This window comes from Penicillium nucicola, assembly GCF_028828085.1.
Source record: "Penicillium nucicola strain IBT 29836 chromosome Unknown utg000003l, whole genome shotgun sequence".
In the NCBI taxonomy this organism is placed as follows: Eukaryota; Fungi; Ascomycota; class Eurotiomycetes; order Eurotiales; family Aspergillaceae; genus Penicillium; species Penicillium nucicola.
In genome coordinates, this window is record NW_026643127.1 from 3,509,927 (window position 1) to 3,528,780 (window position 18,854).

General features: G+C 49.5%; 5 protein-coding genes across 5 annotated transcripts; 3 read left to right on the plus strand and 2 right to left on the minus strand.

The window, feature by feature from the left end:
- Positions 1–116: 116 nt before the first annotated feature.
- N7511_004880 (RNA-binding snoRNP assembly protein NAF1) lies at positions 117–1,988 on the plus strand (the record flags this gene model as incomplete). Its single annotated transcript, XM_057127305.1, has 1 exon — positions 117–1,988. One exon carries the CDS (start codon positions 117–119, stop codon positions 1,986–1,988), a length of 1,872 nt encoding a protein of 623 aa, XP_056986195.1.
- Positions 1,989–2,277: 289 nt separating this feature from the next.
- N7511_004881 (U4/U6-U5 snRNP complex subunit PRP3) lies at positions 2,278–4,020 on the minus strand (the record flags this gene model as incomplete). The annotated part of the gene is made up of 1 exon (XM_057127306.1): positions 2,278–4,020. One exon carries the CDS (start codon positions 4,018–4,020, stop codon positions 2,278–2,280), a length of 1,743 nt encoding a protein of 580 aa, XP_056986196.1.
- Positions 4,021–4,280: 260 nt separating this feature from the next.
- On the plus strand, positions 4,281–9,494 carry N7511_004882 (DNA-directed RNA polymerase I core subunit RPA190; the record flags this gene model as incomplete). Its single annotated transcript, XM_057127307.1, has 4 exons — positions 4,281–4,465; positions 4,534–5,022; positions 5,079–7,812; positions 7,875–9,494. The coding sequence occupies 4 exons, from the start codon at positions 4,281–4,283 to the stop codon at positions 9,492–9,494; spliced, it is 5,028 nt and encodes a 1,675-aa protein (XP_056986197.1).
- A 701-nt stretch (positions 9,495–10,195) lies between these two features.
- On the minus strand, positions 10,196–12,736 carry N7511_004883 (TFIIH/NER complex ATP-dependent 5'-3' DNA helicase subunit RAD3; the record flags this gene model as incomplete). Its single annotated transcript, XM_057127308.1, has 4 exons — positions 10,196–11,989; positions 12,048–12,158; positions 12,207–12,663; positions 12,720–12,736. The coding sequence occupies 4 exons, from the start codon at positions 12,734–12,736 to the stop codon at positions 10,196–10,198; spliced, it is 2,379 nt and encodes a 792-aa protein (XP_056986198.1).
- A 321-nt stretch (positions 12,737–13,057) lies between these two features.
- Positions 13,058–18,304, plus strand: N7511_004884 (ubiquitin-protein ligase RKR1; the record flags this gene model as incomplete). Its single annotated transcript, XM_057127309.1, has 8 exons — positions 13,058–13,357; positions 13,414–13,807; positions 13,855–15,580; positions 15,635–16,473; positions 16,533–16,946; positions 17,002–17,375; positions 17,426–17,725; positions 17,783–18,304. The coding sequence occupies 8 exons, from the start codon at positions 13,058–13,060 to the stop codon at positions 18,302–18,304; spliced, it is 4,869 nt and encodes a 1,622-aa protein (XP_056986199.1).
- Positions 18,305–18,854: the final 550 nt, after the last annotated feature.

The following is an 18,854-nucleotide window of genomic DNA, read 5'->3' on the forward strand; positions in this document are numbered from 1 at the left end:
CGACCGCCCTGGCAAATCCGGCAAAATAAAAAAAAGTTCCCGTTAGCTTTTTTTCTTGATCTTCATATTAACCCAATATTGTTGCTTATTTTTAATATCTTGTCCTTTGTTGGAAGATGAGTGATAGCCAGAACCCTCCAGTGGAGACTGCAAGTGTCAAAGACGACACTACCTCGAAGACACCCAGTATGGCCGATATGCCGCCTATTGCGGGCACTCCAGACAACGGCAGCGATTTCTACAACACACCTTTGACAGGAGGAACCCCGGTTCCGAATACCAGCAACACGGCACCTGAGAGTCAAATGAAGCAGGAGGAACCTGAATCAAAGCCTCAAGCAACCCTTCCCGGATTGAACCTCGCCGAAAATCCCCAACAGGAGCCTGGCACGATGCTCACCAAGGAAGAGCCCGCTGCCAATGATGATACCATGGAGGTTGAGCAGACAGATAAAAAATTAAAGGAGGAGGATACGAAAGAGGAGGAGCACCCAGAGTGGGAGGTCGACTCTTCGCCATACGAGTCATCTTCTGACAGCTCCGACTCCTCGGACTCCGATGATAGCGACGACGAAGATTATCCTATTCTGACTGCCGAAGAGCAGGCGCGCATTCTCATGCAGGCTGAGGCTGGGGAAGATGATGACGGAGACAAGGGAAAGTCTGGTGGACAACTTCGGACCGCCAACGAGATTGAGCAGGAGGTTCTACCAATCCCCGATGTTAAGATCACACCCGAGACAAAGATCGTGTTCCTCGGCAAGGTTCAAGCTGCCATCGACAATGCTGTCCTTATTGAAGCCAACACCTCTGGAGAATACCAAGTCCTCGAATCGGGCTCCTTGCTCTGCTCTGCTGAGCGCAACGTTGTTGGTGTTGTGACGGAAACACTAGGCAGAGTTGAGAACCCAATGTACACAGTCATGTACCCTACTGCATCCGAAGTCCAGGAGAGGGGCTTGGTCAAGGGTATCGATATCTATTACGTGGAAGAACACTCTACTTTCATTTTCACTCAGCCACTGAAGGGTATGAAGGGAAGTGACGCCTCGAACTTCCACGATGAGGAGGTTGGTGATGAAGAGATGGAGTTCTCTGACGACGAAGCGGAGATGGAATACAAACGGAAGATCAAGCAGAAGCGTCAGGAGCGCAAGGAAGCCCGAGACGGTCCCCGCGCAAAGAAGAATGCACCAGGCCCTTCGAAATTGAACCAAACTGAGCTTAACTACGACGATGCTGCAGGCGAGGAGGGATACACCCCTCTTGCACGTCCCACAAACCTTCACGAGATGATGGGTGCTCGCGAAGCCCCAGTCGAAGGCACTGAGCGCGGCGGTTTCCGTGGTGGACGAGGCCGTGGACGTGGTGACCGCGGTCGTGGAGCACGCGGTAGAGGCGGAGCTGGTCGCGGAGGAAGGGAGATGGAGGACCGTCGTCCTCACCAGCAGGACAGCTCAAGCTACGAGTCCCAGCCTCAACCCCAACCCCAGACTCAGCCCACACCCTATGGTCAGCCCATGTACCAGCAGCCTCAGGCTAGCTATGGGATGCCTCAGATGCCCCAGATGCCCCAGCATTATGCCGCATATGCACAATTTGCCCAGCAGCAAGCCCAGAACCCACAATTCGCACAACAGCAGCAGCCCCAATTCGGACAGGGTGGAGCACCGGCTCAGTTCCCCTTCCAGTTCCCCTTCCAGCAGGGTTACCAAATGCCTGGTAACTTCCAGGGTGCCCATATCAACCCTGCTTTCCTGGCTGCTCTGCAACAACAGCAACAGTTCCAGCAGCAGCAGCAGCAGCAATACCAACAACCTCAACAGCCCCAACAACAGCAACAGCAATTCCAGCAGCCTCAGCAGCAGCAGTATCCCCAGCAACAGGCCCAACCCCCTGCTATGAACTTTGACCAGGTCAAAGCTCAGCTGGATCTGCTGCGGAACCTCAACAACGGAAACCAGGGTCACCAGGGTCCTCCTTCCTGATCTATTTGATGTTTGTCTTTTTACATGTTCTTCAGTGATATCCTGGCATCGGAACATTTGCATACGGAACGGGGTTATGTGGTTAGGGAATTTCTTTGTTTAAGTAAAAGTTGATCATGGCATTTTTTCTAGTGGCAGACATGCGGTGAAATTGTCAATAGTACATATCTAAGGCACCATGTGCATGAGCTGAAATGACAATGGCTAAGAATGAAGAGCAAGCTCGCTTTCTAAATAAAATACATAGAACTGGACCCGAGTGGGCTTTTTATTGAGAGAAACAGGCCAACTAGAACTCAGCAGGCTTGGCGCTCTTTGCCAGGGTCCAGAAGTTTTCCATCTTGGCTCGGGAAAGGGCATCTTTGGCTGCTGAGTCTGTTTCACAAACTCGCGCTCCAAACCACCTCTTGAACGACCGGTTCTTAGTCTGTCCTTCCCAGAGTAGAGTGCATGTGTTATCGCTGAAATCCCTCGGCTGTCCTTTGTCATCCTCTGTTGATAACCATGAAACCTGGGCCTCAGGGCTGTCTGCGGACATACGGTCCGAGCCTGGGTTCTCAGTCCAGTCGATACGGTTCATCATCAACTTTCGGTAACTGTTGACGGAGTGCTTTCCGCCCTCAACGATTACCAAGTTAAGTTTCGGGTGCATAACACACATGCCGGTTAGATTATTTTGCTCTGCGTTCTTGCCAATCTTGAAGCGGTTCCTGCCACTTGCAAGACTGTCGATTCGGTATACAGTTTGGTAGACGCCCAACGAGACATCCTTCTCCTGCTGAGCTGCAAGTTTCTCGCGCCGTTGCTCTTTGGTCAGCTTTCGCTCCTCGTTTGCGACCTCGTGCTGGTCTTTTCGGTCAGCGATCTCTCTGGTCACACGAGCTTCGACAGCCGTGGGATCCTTGACGGCTTGTTCGCCTAGAACTCGCATGAGGTTTGATTTCTTCACTTTGGGAGCGGGTGCTGGCTCAAGACCCAGTCTGATCTTGGCCTGCTGCTCCTTCAGATCTGCCATACGTCGCTGTCGACGAATCTTGGCTTGTTCTTTCGGAGTGAGGAACATGGGCTTTTGAGCAGGCACATGTTTCTCTTGCGGGGGTTCAATAAGAATAGGATGTTGAACATATCGCGTAATAATCGAATCCGGGGTATCAACTTTGATATTTTGTTGATCGTCAATTGCAGAGTAGTTGCTGCCATTGACCAAGCCTTCGTCCCACCATTCCAGATCTGGTGGAGCGGGGACAAGATATGATTTCTCCACGTCCATTTCCTCATCAAGGCCAGCCTGTCGTGCTCGGGCTGCAATGCTCTTTTTCATTGCCTCCAACTGTGCTTGCCTTCGCAGGGCCGCCGCCTGCTGAATGTATTTGCCCTTCTGGTTGAAAAGAAGTTGCCGAGTTTGACGTGGCTTGGCCACTGTCGCTTTAGGCGCAAGCGTAGGATCGAAATAAGGATTGTTCTTGATTTCCTCCACGGATGGACCAGAGAGGTCAAGCTGTGCCTTGCCATCACGTTGATTTGTTCCCTTGCCCTGCCGTCCCTTTCCACTTCGGAACTCTGGCTTAGCATCAGAGAGTAGTGCTGGATGAAGACCAACATCCAGACCACCTCGAGCCTTGGAGTTTCCTTCATCGTCGCGAACAGGAGGCTGATAAGATGGAGTGGGCGCATGAGGCCGTTGCGGAGGGGCGCTGGCTTTTGCTGTAGCTGCAGCAACCCGAGCTTTCATTTGTTCCAATCTCGACATTGCAGGACTGGGCGCAGGTGATGGTGCTGGCGGAGTAGGACTTGAGGAATCGGGTGTAGGTGCCGTTGGTATCGCGCCACCGCGTGCAGCTTGTAGACGAGCGCGTACAGCTTCTGCCTTTGCCCTGGCCTCAGCCACCATCTTTTCAATATCAACCTTTCCCTTCACAGGCGCTGCTTGTCCGGATACTGGGGATCCATTGTTGGAGCGGGTCCTTTTGGCGTTGTTGTCTTCATCCTGAGGATGAGGGCGCTTGAGCGCATTACCCGACGCGTCCGCCATAGTGTGAATAAATATCAATCGCTGTGAGCTGGCAACTGAGCTACACAACAGATTGAATAAGTGCAGATAGACAAGCAAGAAGAGTGTCAGACAACGAGCGTGGCCCGCAGAAACCTCAAAAGGGTAAGGCGGTGGACCCTGGCAAAAAAAGTTGCTCCTCCGGAAAAAAAGTTCGCTCCAGAACTACACTTGGAGACAAATCCGAGCACTTTGATTTCGTGCGCCAGCGTTTTCTGTTGCTCCAGGAGCTGCAGGCTACCATGGCAACTTTCGCGCGCCCGGTCGCCTCGACCATTAATGGGGTCGACTTCAATGTCTACTCCGAGCAAGAGATTAAAGCTCTCTCGGTGAAAAGAATTCACAATACTCCGACTCTGGATTCATTTAACAACCCTGTACCTGGTGGTCTTCAGGACCCTGCTATGGGCGCATGGGGAGATCATGTGTAAGTCATTGATGTGTCTTACTCTGGATGGACAATTTCTAACGAGAGATTTTTTTCTTCATTTACAGTTGCACCACATGTCGTCAGAATGCTTTTACCTGTACCGGACACCCCGGACATATCGAGCTTCCAGTCCCGCTCTATAACGTTACTTTCTTCGATCATATCTACCGCCTTCTCCGAGCACAATGTGTGTACTGTCTTCGCCTGCAGATGGGCCGCAGCCAGGTCAACATGTACATCTGCAAGTTGCGCCTTCTGCAATACGGGTTGATCGACGAGGTTGCTATTGTTGATTCTATGGGATCTGCAAAGGGCGCTAAAAAGGCAAAGAGCAAGGAAGAAGAATCTGACGACGAAGAAGATGACGATGTCGATTATATGCGCAAGAGAACTGAGTTTGTCAGTCGGCGCATCCGGGAAGCCAAGGCTGAGGGCAAGCTCGATGGCTTGATGGCTGGTGGACAGAACCCCATCGCTGCGGAGGCCAGAAGAGAGTTGATCAAGACTTTCCTGAAGGAGATCAACTCTTTCAACAAGTGTGCTAACTGTAGCGGGTATGTTGTGCAATATATCTTGATATTTGCTTGTACATCAGCTAATATTTTGGCAGAGTTTCCCCCTCATACCGAAAGGACCGTTATAACAAGATCTTCCGAAAGCAATTACCTGAGAAGTCAAAGCTTGCAATGATCACCGGTGGATTCCAGGCACCAAACACCATGGTCCTTCTCGACCAGGAAAGGAAAACCCAAGCCAAGCAAAATGGTACTCAGACAAATGGCGCTGAGGCTCATGGAGCCGAAGAAGAAATCCTTCGTGGCGCGGCTGTGGTGCAAGCGACACAGAGCACCACAGGTCAAGAGTTCATGTCTTCCTCCGAAGTTTATGGAGCTCTTCGTCTTCTTTTCACAAAGGACAGCGATGTCTTGCAGCTGGTTTACAACTCTCGGCCTGTGCCTAAGGGAGTCAAGGTTGTGTCGGCAGACATGTTCTTCATCAAGAACTTGATGGTACCGCCGAACAAGTACCGTCCTGCTGTTCAGCAGGGTGCTGGAACTGTCATGGAAGCCCAGCAAAACACCTCTTTCAACGCAATCCTGAAGGGCTGTGATACTATCAACCAGATCAGCAAGGAGATTCAGAATGAGGAAGAGAAGACTATGTCTCGGGCACGGAACTACAGTGACCTCCTTCAGGCTATTGTTCAGCTCCAAGATCAGGTCAATGGTCTTATTGATCGCGATCGTACTTCAGCCACTGGCGCAGCTGCCCTGGCCCAGCCTAACGGCATCAAGCAAATTCTTGAGAAGAAGGAGGGTCTGTTCCGTAAGAACATGATGGGTAAGCGTGTCAACTTTGCTGCTCGAAGTGTTATCTCGCCTGATCCCAACATCGAACCTAATGAAATTGGTGTCCCTCTTGTCTTTGCGAAGAAGTTGACTTTCCCCGAGCCCGTGACAAACCACAACTTTTGGGAATTGAAGGAGGCTGTTATCAACGGTCCTGACAAGTACCCCGGTGCCTCTTCCATTGAAAATGAGAACGGGCAAGTGATCAACCTCAAGTTCAAGAACCTGGAAGAGCGTACAGCACTTGCCAATCAGCTGCTTGCTCCTTCAAACTGGCGAATGAAGGGCTCGCGCAACAAGAAGGTCTACCGTCACCTTACCACCGGTGATTACGTCTTGATGAACCGTCAGCCTACCCTTCACAAGCCTTCCATCATGGGTCACAAGGCTCGTGTTCTTCCCAACGAGCGTGTCATTCGCATGCACTACGCCAACTGTAACACCTACAACGCCGATTTCGATGGTGACGAAATGAACATGCATTTCCCTCAGAACGAGCTTGCTCAGGCAGAAGCCAGGATGCTGGCTGATGCTGACCACCAGTACCTTGTCGCCACCTCAGGCAAGCCGCTGAGAGGTCTGATTCAAGATCATATTTCCATGGGAACCTGGGTCACTTGTCGTGATAGCTTCTACGATGAGGAAGATTACCACCAGCTGCTATACAGCTGTTTGAGACCAGAGCACTCACACATTGTCACCGATCGTATTCAACTGGTCGAGCCTGCTTTCCAGAAGCCCAAGTGTCTTTGGACCGGAAAACAGATCATCACCACAATCCTTAAGAACATTCAACCTCCTGGGCGCGGAGGTCTTACCCTGAAGAGTAAGTCCTCGACCCCCAGTAACCGCTGGGGTACAAACAACGAGGAAGGAGATGTCATCTTCCAGGACGGTGAATATCTGTGTGGTATTCTTGACAAGAAGCAGCTTGGTCCGACTGCCGGCGGTCTCATCGATGCTATTCACGAGGTCTACGGACACAGCATCGCTGGAAAGCTGATTGGTGTTCTTGGAAGATTGCTCACGCGTGTTCTGAACATGCGCGCCTTTTCTTGTGGTATTGATGATCTTCGCTTGACCAAGGAAGGTGACCGTATCCGTAAAGAGAAGTTGAGCACTGCAGCAGAGATGGGTCGCGAGATTGCTCTCAAGTATGTCACACTGGACAAGGCTCCTGGTGACCAGACTGCGGAGTTGAACCGACGACTCGAGGAGGTTCTTCGTGATGATGATAAGCAAAGTGGTCTGGATAGCGTCTCCAACGCTCGCTCTGCTCAGCTTTCCTCCGAGATCACCAAGGGATGTCTGCCCGAAGGTCTCGCGAAGCCTTTCCCTTGGAACCAGATGCAGTCTATGACAATTTCAGGAGCCAAGGGATCTGGTGTCAACGCCAATCTGATTTCTTGTAACTTGGGCCAACAAGTTTTGGAAGGTCGCCGTGTACCGCTCATGATCAGTGGAAAGACCCTTCCATCTTTCAAGGCTTTCGAAACACATCCCATGGCTGGTGGTTACGTCTCTGGTCGTTTCTTGACTGGTATTAAGCCCCAGGAATACTACTTCCACGCCATGGCCGGTCGTGAGGGTTTGATTGATACTGCTGTCAAAACTTCCAGATCCGGTTACTTGCAGCGTTGTTTGATCAAGGGTATGGAAGGCCTGAAGGCTGAGTACGATTCATCTGTCCGTGAAACCTCTGATGGCTCCATTGTGCAATTCTTGTACGGAGAGGATGGTCTTGATATCACTAAGCAAGTCCATCTCAACGACTTCGACTTCCTCGCCCAGAACCACGTCTCCATCTCTAAGCAGGTCTCTGCCGACGACTTCCACACTCTGGCTAAGGAGAATGTGACTACTTGGCAGAAGGATGCCATGAAGGCCGTTCGCAAGACCGGAAAGATTGATGCTATGGACCCCGTCTTGTCTCACTTCCCCCCTGGTGGAAACTTAGGCAGTACGTCTGAGGCGTTCTCCCAGGAATTGAAGAAGGTATGTATCTATCTCACTCTGCCAGATCTGTCAAAATGTACATTGCTAACCAAGTTGAACAGTACACGGATGCCAACAAGAACCAGCTCATCAAGGACAAGAAGAAGAACATTGAGGGCAAGGTCTCTAAGAAGACCTTCGAAGCCTTGATGAACATGAAGTACATGAAGTCTATCATTGACCCTGGTGAAGCCGTCGGTATTATGGCTGGTCAGTCCGTTGGAGAGCCATCTACTCAAATGACACTGAACACTTTCCATTTGGCTGGTCACTCCGCAAAGAACGTGACGCTGGGTATCCCCCGTCTCCGTGAAATCGTTATGACTGCCAGTGCTAATATTATGACGCCTACGATGACACTGCTTCTGAATGAGGAGATCTCAAAGGAGGATTCTGAGAGATTTGCCAAAGCCATCAGCAAGCTGAGCATTGCTGATATTGTTGACAAAGTACAAGTCAAGGAGCGCATTGGCTCCGGTATTGGCCACTCCAAGGCTAAGATCTACGACATTGACATCACTTTCTTCCCATCTGAGGAGTACATCGAGGAATATGCCATCCAGACTCAGGATGTCCAGATGGCTCTTCTGACCAAGTTCATTCCCCGTCTGGTCAGACTCACCAAGATGGAACTCAAGAAGCGAAACGAGGAGAAGAAGGGTACCAAGTCTTCGACTGCTCAGCCAGATATTGGTGTCTCTGTCGGTAGAATTGCCGAGGCACCACGAGGAAGTGACGCCGAGGCTCAGCCAGCCGATGATGATGATGAAGATGACGAGGATGATGCCAAGCGGGCTTCCGGTGCTCAGAACAGGAGTAACCAGGTTTCATACGAAGCCCCTGACGATGACGAGAGGGATATCCAGCGACGCCAAGATAGCTCAGATGACGAGGACGATGAAGAAGTTGAGACTAGCAAGCCCGCCAAGGGCTCTCGTGATGTTGAGATGAAAGATCGTTCCTCATCTGACTCTGACTCCGATTCCGACTCCGACTCTGAAACCGAAGAAAACAAGGCCCATGAGGACGACGTTGTCGGCAAGTTCGAGGAAATCACCAAGTTCAAGTTCGACCCTAAGAAGGGCAACACCTGCACTATCCAATTGCAGTACGACATCGAGACCCCCAAGCTTCTGCTCCTTCCCCTGGTCGAGAAGGTTCTCCACCTTGCTGTCATTCAATCCATCCCCGGCATGGGTAACTGTGTCTTTGTTGAGGCCGATGAGAACAGTGGTGATCCCGCCAACGTCCTCACTGAGGGTGTCAACTTGCTCGCCATGCGCGACTACCAGGACATCATCAAGCCTCACTCGATGTACACCAACTCCATCCACGACATGCTTCACCTGTACGGTGTTGAGGCTGCACGTGCCACCATCGTCCGTGAAATGGACTCCGTTTTCAAGGGTCACAGTATCTCCGTCGACAACCGTCACTTGAACTTGATTGGTGATGTGATGACGCAGTCTGGTGGCTTCAAGGCCTTCAGCCGTAATGGTCTGGTTAAGGATGCCTCCTCTGCTTTCGCGCGTGCCAGTTTCGAGACTACTGTTGGTGCCCTGAAGGACGTTGTGCTCGAGAGAGGCGTCGATAACCTCAAGAGCCCTAGTAGCAGAATTGTTGTTGGTCGTGTCGGTACCGTTGGTACTGGTTCCTTCGATATTCTTGCTCCTGTAGCATAGTCGCCTCTCTGACTGGACGGAGTTTGAAATGTGTATGGTCATCTTGTCATTTCTCATGTGTATATTGTGTTCTTGCGAAGCTTTTTGGTTTCAATGTTTTGTATTGTTTTCTGTCGCTTCATCTTTGATGTGTCGATGATCTGGAGTTTGTCTTCTTGCAGCGGAACCAAAAAGTGTCTGTCCCTGTTCATATTAGCATCTTATTTAGTCCAATAAATAGATCTTTTCGAAGTCACTTGCCGTCCAGCTGCCTTTCATTGGTAAAAGCTAATCGTGTTCTAGATTGGGCGCGTGTCAACCCTGCCTTGAAGGATATTTTGCTACTATTCTTCAGGACCTGAAGGGGTCACTGCAATACTCAAGTGCAGCACCAGGACTATGGTGGCTCTCACAAATCCAACTAATCAGTAACCATTTGTCTTTAATACTTGAAAGGCTATAGCAGAATGGGGCAACTATTTTCACTTATATTACTACTTATATACTATCGCTTACTACAAGTAGATACTCATTAAACGGCTTGGAGGACTTGAAGTTGAGAATGGTTTTCAATGTTTTAGTTCAATTACAAGAGACAGACGAGACTTGTCTCCAAACACCGCCCATGCGAAATGGCATCCTTGCCAAATGATAACGCCCAAGAGTTCATGCCCAAAGCACCACTATATACGCCCGGTCCCAGTATGAAGAACACGATTATTTTATTGGGCATCCATCATCATGAGGTCTTCGTCAATGTCATCATCGAATTCGTCCTCCACAATCCGAGATGCAGACGGGACGAGACCCTCCATGTGTCCATTGTTGATTTCCTCTCTCATCATTCGCTCTTCCTCGGTCTTCCGCTTGGCCTCGTGGCGTTCAATATCAGCCAAGCCCCAAGTGGAAATACCTTCCTGATCCTTGGATTTGAAAGGCTGGGCCATGGTCCGTAAGAAGTTCTTGGCGTTTGAGACGGCCATATCTGTGCTGAGATTTGTCTCACTGTCCAGCATTGCCTGATTGATCCATTTGGGGAGTTGTGGACGTTTTCGCTCGAACCGGCGATCTGCCAACACCATGACTCCGTAGTCATCCTTGCCGCGCAGGACACGACCCAGACATTGAGCAGCGTGTCGAATCGCATCGAAAGACAAGAAGTCGTTCTCTTTGATGCGGTAGTTCTCACGCAGAAACTCGAGACGGGCTTTCAGGATTCGAGATTCAGTGTATTGGAAAGGAACACCAATGCAAAGCACTGCACGGCCATAGTGATGGTCGAAATCGATACCTTCGGAAACCTTGCCTCGAGCGACACAAAACAAGATCGCACCACGTCCGTTACAGCACGCTGTTCGGTACGTCTCCAAAGCAAGTGAAGATTCCTGTGCATCGGGTGTTTCGACGAGAATCAATTTATAGTTCCAGATCTGATCCAAAATGCCCATTCCTTGCCACATACTGATAATGGATTCCATGTAGAGATAAGACGGGAAGAAGACCACGACACCATCCGGTGTAATGCGAGAAAATTCAGTGACTAGACTTCCATAGTTCCGCACAACACCAGGGTCATTACGGATTCCAAAGGAAGATGAGACTTGTGCTTGATCTGAACCTCGGGTGACGATCATAGGCAGGAATGATCGTCGCGCGAGTGTCATGCTGTATGACTCCTGCATAACGGCAGTGAAGCCAAGCATCTTTGGATACATTTCCAGGGGTGACAAAGTTCCCGAAGTAATGATCACGGAGCTGAAGCGGTCGAATACAGGTTTGATAGCAATAGCGGCATCCAGGCAAGTGAAGTGTAGGATTGGGTTTGGTACAGTGGCTGCTTCTGATTCAAATGGCTCAAGGATGAGAACGAACCCTTTGTCGTAAGTTGCGACAAGAGTTGCAAAGGTAGCCACTTCTTGCAGGGGTTGGTAATCCTCAATGTTGACCAGCTCCAGTGTTCGCACAAGTGACGTTAGACGCTCAGCGCAGAATCTTAAAGGTTTCCGCTCGATATATGTCAGATCTTTCAGGTGAGTTAAAAATGAAGGGGGTGTTTCGGATATGGTATGAGTGACCTTCATCCGAGTCTTGAGGTATTCAATAAACCGTTTCAAGAAAGAGACGAAATGCTCGGCTCGACGGATGTTTCCAGGAACAGCTTCCTTCAACAAGTCATCAGGCAAAACCGGGTTTGAGATGAACTGGTCTTCCTCGCGAGCTTGCTCTGCTTCTCGCAGTCCTTCCACCAGCTTTGAATATTCATTTTTGAGCTTCTCCTCATCCGAACTCTTCATTTCTTCGATTTTGCGTTCTAGATTAGTCGCACCTCGAGTTGCTTTTCGTAGGGAGTCCTCGCTCAAATCTATACTCAGTGATTCGATGCAGACGTTATCAATGTTATGCGCCTCGTCGAAGACCACGATGCAATCTTTCGAAAGCTCTCGCGATACTCGCTCCGCAATCTTCGGGTCTAGCAGATAGTGGTATGAATAGATGATGATGTTACACCACGGCATCTAGTGATCTTGTTAAATCTGAAAGTCACACATGCTCCCGTTCAATATCTTACCATACGCCGAGCAGAGAAGTAAGGGCACTGCTTGTGTTCTTCTCCATATCTTGATAGTCCGTCGAGGGTGAAGACGCCGGGGGGACGAGGTTATGCGGTTCGAGTAGGTCAAGGTTCTATACCAATTAGATCATCCAACGCGTTATTGAAAGATGTAGACCTACCTCGTGATATACACAGAGGTCGACATCTTCTCCACGCTCTTTCTTCTCCTTGACGAATCCCGCGGTCAAGCTTCTGCACCGAGCGTCAACCACCGTACCGCTTTTCTCTCGCTTCACGGAAGGGTGAAGACAAAGGTTCTTTCGACTGGTCAGACCAAGCGCACGGAACTCCTCTTCATGGCCCAGTTCCTTTGCGCGGTGTTCCATCAACGCCTTCAGCTCGGCCAGAGCTTTCTCGATCTCCGACATCGTTCGGGAGCAGTAGATGAGCTTGCGGTGCTCCGGATAATGCTGCTGGTAGGCGACGATCAATGACAGTAGCGAAACTGTCTTGCCGGTTCCTGAGGGCATTTCCAGCACACAGTGACCCCCTGCGTCGAGGGTCTTCTTGAGATCACACATGTAGGCATATTGTTCGGGATAGATGCGAGGGTACGGAAACAGCACCGGAAGATCACTGTTGAAAACGGTGAGAGTCAGCTTAGAGGCAAAGTAGGATATATCAAAACATACTCAATGAAGAACTTCATCTTGGCTGGGCTCCAATACAGACCGCAGGAGAGCGAAAGACAAGATGAGCGCGAGCTCTCATCTTTCGCGCACCGACGCTTTTCCTGTTTGGGACAGCGATGACACCGAATCACGTGATTGCTATCATGTCCCGCAGATTGTTGGAGATCGGGTCGACTTGCAGCTTCACACACTAGATCGAAGTCGATTTTAGCGTTCCGATCACTTAGCTGATCCTATCGTCAAATCCTGCAGCCATTCACTTTTGCTGCAATCCTCCAATCCCCCGATTTCGACCTCGTCCCCCACTACTTCCTTATCCCGCTGACCTCATACCCCACATGAGCAAAAAGTTCAAATCTCAGGCCTCCAGCAGTCGCGCTGCTGCTGGTGCCTTGGGCTCTTTTGGAGGCTTCTCTGGTGGACTCTCTGGTCAAGGAAAAGAGCCGTCTGCTCTCACCTATATTGCAGCGCCGCCGGATCTTTCTCGCATTGCAGACCAACAACTAGTCATTGCATTCAAGAATTTGCTGAAAAAAGATGATATCACACGCACAAAGGCACTGGAAGAGTTGAAGGATCATATTTCGAAGGTTGAAGCGAACAGCGGCACCCTAGATGACGGTTTTCTGGACGCTTGGGTATGTATAGACTGGTTCATCTTTATACAGTTCACTAATATGACTTCGTGATTTAGGTCAAAATTTACCCTCGCCTCTCAATTGATCTTTCGCGCCGAGTTCGACAAATTGCACACCCGATACAAGGTACAATTTCCGGCCTTGTGGGAAAGCGCATTGTTCCCAATTTACCTAAAGTCATTGGAGCATGGCTTGCCGGCGTTTACGACAACGATCGACCTGTGCAACGAACCGCCCTCGAATCTTTTACCAGAGTCTTCTCGTCGGAAGAAAAGAGAAACAATGTGTGGAAGATCTACCAAGGCTCCATTTTGGACTTTGTAGATGATGTCATTCTTCACCAAACATCCCTGACGCTGAGTGATGAAAGGACAGTCAAGAGAGACGATGCTGAAGGAAAATACGCTCGCGTTGTTGGGGCCGCAATCATGCTTTTCAACCGGGTACTAGGTATGCTGGACACTTCCGCCCTAAAGTTCGCAACTAACAATTGGCAGGGAACTCGGCCGATGAAGATCTGCAAAAGAACCTACCGGAGATTGAGACTTTATTAGGAAGCAAGTCCCTTTGGTCTCTCTGTCACCACGACGATCCCTATGTTCGTCGATCTATATACATTCTGCTTCGGTCTGCAGTTTCTAGGGAGCCTGGGTGGCTTGACTGGAAGACCCTCAGCTCAGCCGTCATTGGAAAGGCTTTGTCTCTTCAACAAATTGGATCAGGCTCCGAATTGTCTGAGTCTCTTCTTTTATTGACATCATTGAGACCTCAAGTTTGGACTGACGATTATACCGGAAAGTCATCTGCTTCGAAAAAGTTGCGCCAGTATATGCAAAAAGGATCCCAAGGGGGGCATGGTAACTATTGGTCGAATCTTGATCAATTACTTCGGATCATACCCCAAGAGGTACTCGCAGGTGCTGACAAGGCAACCTCTGGTGACGAAATTACATCCACAAGTGCGATTGCCATAACAGAGGCGTTGCAGGAAGGCCTTAACTCAAGAGAAGAGCCACGTCAAAATTTGGCTCTTGGATGGAAATCTTACATTCAAATCGGAACGTGGCTTGCAAGCTTGCTACCCGATGATCAAAGGTCCGATTTTATTGAAAAAAGACTCTCTCCCTTGGTGGTCAACTACGTGCAAGTCAACCCAGAGCTGTCTCAGTGGTCTCTTCCTGTCCAATCAGCCGAAGGAACTTGCATCAGTTATCTCTCCACATTGGCTTCTACGGAACAGCAACCGGCATTGCAATCATTGTGTACAGCCCTTTCCGACGGCCTCTTAGAAGCCGTGAGGTTGTCATCGCCAGAACAATCAAAAGACTTCCGCACTTCACAAGACTCTATATGTGCCCAATCAAAAAGGCTATTGGCTCTGCAGTCTGCCGTCATGTCCCGGACTGCAGAGACTGAAGTCGAGGCTCAAGTCTCACAGGTCTTCGAAAAATCAACTGTAGCCCTTCTTGAGGGGTGTTTGCAGGTTTTGCGCACTCGCAATGGCAAGCCATACGGTGCTGCAGCTGCAGTTGAAGAGTGTGTTCGCAGTATGCCATCTGTTACCAAGAAATCTTCAGATCTTCTGAAGTTTGTACAAAACGATGCACCAGAGCTTTTGGTCTCGCCATCTGCTGACCGTTTAATTGCCATCATTCTTGCATGTCGGGAGTGGGACGGCTATGCGTCCAGTTTCGAGAACATTGTTGAGCAGGCTCTGGCTCTGGAGCCTGAGCAGTCAAATGTCCATGTCCTTCAAAGCTTGCTCTCTTCTCTCGACTTCAACGAGGTTGGTCACAAAGAAAAGCTCAACTCGCTCGTCGTACGTGCTCTTGATAAGGCTTGCCGGGGCAGCCATGCCCATTGGCCCATCATCACCGCTGTTCTCCAGAACAAGTCATCTCATGGTGAATTGATGCAACAAATCTTCTTGTCACTGATTGACGCCTTGTCTTCAGATGACAGAGTCTTCGATGCTTTACACGGGCTTTCACATATTGGAAAAACTGCACCGTCATCACTTCGCGAGTTCCAGGCTGGTCCTCACGGTTCGAAGTTAGCGGGCAAGCTTCTCTTCCTTGCAGAATCACCCGAGGAGGAAGTATCAAGTGTAGCGGAGTCATTGCTGAGATCCTTGAAGGCAACTGCTGTTGGCGATACGAGTGCCAAGTCAAGCATCGAAATTCTTCAACGTGGTTTCAGTAATGTGAACGAAGAATCATTATCGTGAGTGTTGATCTTGAGCATCTACCAGGGCGCATACTAATCAATCACTCGCAGGATCGAATCACTTCTTGCCATAGCAGACGAATTGCTACCAAGTCTTACAGCCGAAGGTGCCACTGGCAAAATTAAGAACATTTTGCCCACTCGTCGCACATGGGAAGAAGCTTTGAGCCCCTTCCTTCAGCTTCCACCGCGCTCCTCTATTGCAATCACGAGTCCTCTTGGTGGTATTGTCCATCTGGTCGACCGCGAGCTATCTGACTCTTTCAAGGCCTTGTGGCCTACCATTCCCCGTGACTCGGATCATTGCTCTTCTGCTTTCCGTTTGGCAACCTTCACTATCAGTATCCTTTCAAGCTCAGAAGTTGTAAAGTATCTTGAGCAGGAAGATCTGGAGACCTTGTTCCAATTCCTCCCATTGGCTGTTCAACTCATTGATGATGATCTGAGTATCGAAAACTCCAATGGTATCTCTGGTCTCGAATTGGCTGATCAGCGCGAGGAGTACATGGAAACTGTATTCAGCGGTCGAAAGGTGATTGGGGGTTGGATCCGTTCGGACTCTCCGGTTGCCTCCGCGTCCGATCTGACGGTTTCAGCCTTGTTCACTAAGTCTTGGGAGGCCCGATTGGAAGATCTTAAGGGCACATCGCCCACAGACTATCGGGTTGGCGAAGCCTTTGTGAAACTCATGACAACTGTTGATTCGTCAAAATCTTCAGATGATGTTGCAACAATTTGCAGAGAGGCCCGGACTGCCAATGCTATTCGTTCAGCGTCCTGGTTTTCCGTGTTGCGAGGCCCTATCCTTTCAAACCCCATCGGAAATCGAATTTGTAACGAACTGGTTGCGGATTCTACTGGACTGAAACCTCAGGACACTTCTCTAGGTGGTAAGTTGACCGAAGTGAACCTTGACAGATCTATTGACTAACCGTTCCACCATCTTTAGGCCTGCGCAAGCTTTCATTGCTCAATATTCTCCTATCTGGGGAGGAAGAGGTCGTCTCCACCATTCCCACGCAGCGACTGGTTTTCCTGACCAAGCACTTGATCGAGTGTTTCCAATCTGAATCGGTGCCTCTTGGTCTGAGGGCTGAGATTATCAAAACTCTTTCCTTTGTTCTTCCGGCTTTGAGTGAAATTTATGGATCTCACTGGGAAGAAACCATGGACATTCTGAGCTCTGTGTTCCGAGAGACTCGTGGGGGTGAAGAGGCTTTGCCGCTACTCGTATCATCATTCAGGCTGTTCTCGAAGTTGAAGACCATCTCGGAGGATGACAGCAATGATGATGTCCAGGACGCTTGGTCAGACCGCAAGACTCAATTGTTTAATGATGTGGCTTCTACCATTGACAAATTTGGTAAGCGTTCGAAGATTTCTCGACCTAGTTATCATTGTTTTCTAACCCGATATAGACTCGTCTACCACATTCCATCAACCTCGCGACGTTGCCGTTGAACTACTGCAACGCCTGATCACTACCATCCCTGTTGACAAACTGGATGATGTCAGTGAGACCTTCCATCTTCTGACTGCACACAGCCGGGCGGTTCAACGCACTGCTTACACAATCCTTCATCGCTATATCCCCCATTGTCAGGAGCAAGTGTCTTTTGATGTTGCCCTGTCAAAGACTGCTGTTAGTCTCCCTGATGAGCTTATTTCTCTGCTGATGGAGCCACCAACGGTGCAAATGATCTCTTCTGGTTATGGAGATGATAAGATGTGGACCACCATGCGCTCATACCTGCTAGCCTGGCTGGTGGTATATGACCACTTCACAAACGCAGTATGTAGTGTATCCCTACGATCGATTCAATTTGGCTAACAACATTGTAGTCGCTTCCTGTTCAGGAGTATTACACGGGAAATATTAAGGAGAACAATGTCCTTATTCCCCTACTGGAATTCACATTCGATTTCCTTCAAAAGTCCCACGGAAAAATGATCGATGCTTCCAAGCTCGACATTCGGTCCTTCAAGCCAGATCAATCTGAGTCCGCTGAGAAGGAAACACAGTGGCTCTTGGTTCATCTGTACTACCAGTGCCTGAGATATTCCGCCAACATGACCAAGAACTGGTGGATCGACACCAAGAAGCGTATCAAGGGCCCAGTGGAATCATGGACAGAGAAATACGTATGTTCACCTGAATCCCACTCTGCATATTGCCCGATCACAGTTAACAGCATCTAGATTTCCCCTCTCGTGGTCGAGGATGCCCTGAAGGGCGTAACCGATTGGGTCGCAACTCAAGATCCAAATGAAGAGCGAGCCTTGGATGTGAAAATCTCCGCCAAGACAGGAGAAATCATCGCATCCATCCCCGTCGACGAAGAATCCCCTCCAGTAGCCATCTCCATCTCCCTCCCCCCCGCATACCCCCTCCAACCCGCCTTGGTCGTTGGTCGCAGTCGCGTGCTCGTTGACGAGAAGAAGTGGAAGAGCTGGCTGCTCACGATCCAGGGTGTTATCATGTTCGCCAACGGCAATCTGGTTGATGGCCTGCTGGCCTTCCGACGGAACGTCCAGGGTGCCCTCAAGGGCCAGAGCGAATGCGCTATCTGTTACTCTGTTATTTCGACGGACATGCAGACGCCTAACAAGCGCTGTGCTACTTGCAAGAACACTTTCCACTCGGTTTGTTTGTTCCGCTGGTTCAAGAGCAGTAACCAGAGTACCTGTCCTCTGTGCCGAAACAACTTTGTTTATGTATAAAAGGTGCTAGCGATACATTGTCAGCGAATACATTACTGTCGTAGGACAGCATTGGTCCGCATTGGTTGAGTATATCTGTGAAGATTTGGACAGTAGACCTCATGGCTTTCCTCTTTGCATTTTAGTATAGAGGTGTACAAAAATGGCCATGTTTTCGTGTTGAGGTGTCCAGCACTAGAGATATATAAGTTACTGGGTAGACCCGTCTAGTCTCACCCAACTTTCCATATAACATTTTGAGTCGTTCGGCCCTGGATTCATCCTTAAAAAAGATTAATAAGGGCAACATAAAGGTATATATAGCAAATATAAAAAAAAACATGCATGCTGCACACATTGTCTTCTCCAAAACTGCCGGATAAAAAAAAAGGAAACCAAAAAAATTCCGGTGGGCCGGAGTCGAACCGGCGACATTCAGATTACAATGGTCAATTACAGTCTGACGCCATAAACCAACTAGACGACCGCCGGATGGTTGTTGAAAGCCGCTCAGTTTTAATAAATATAAGGGAAAAGAAGTCATTGAGCCTCAGCTTCATTTTTCATAGCA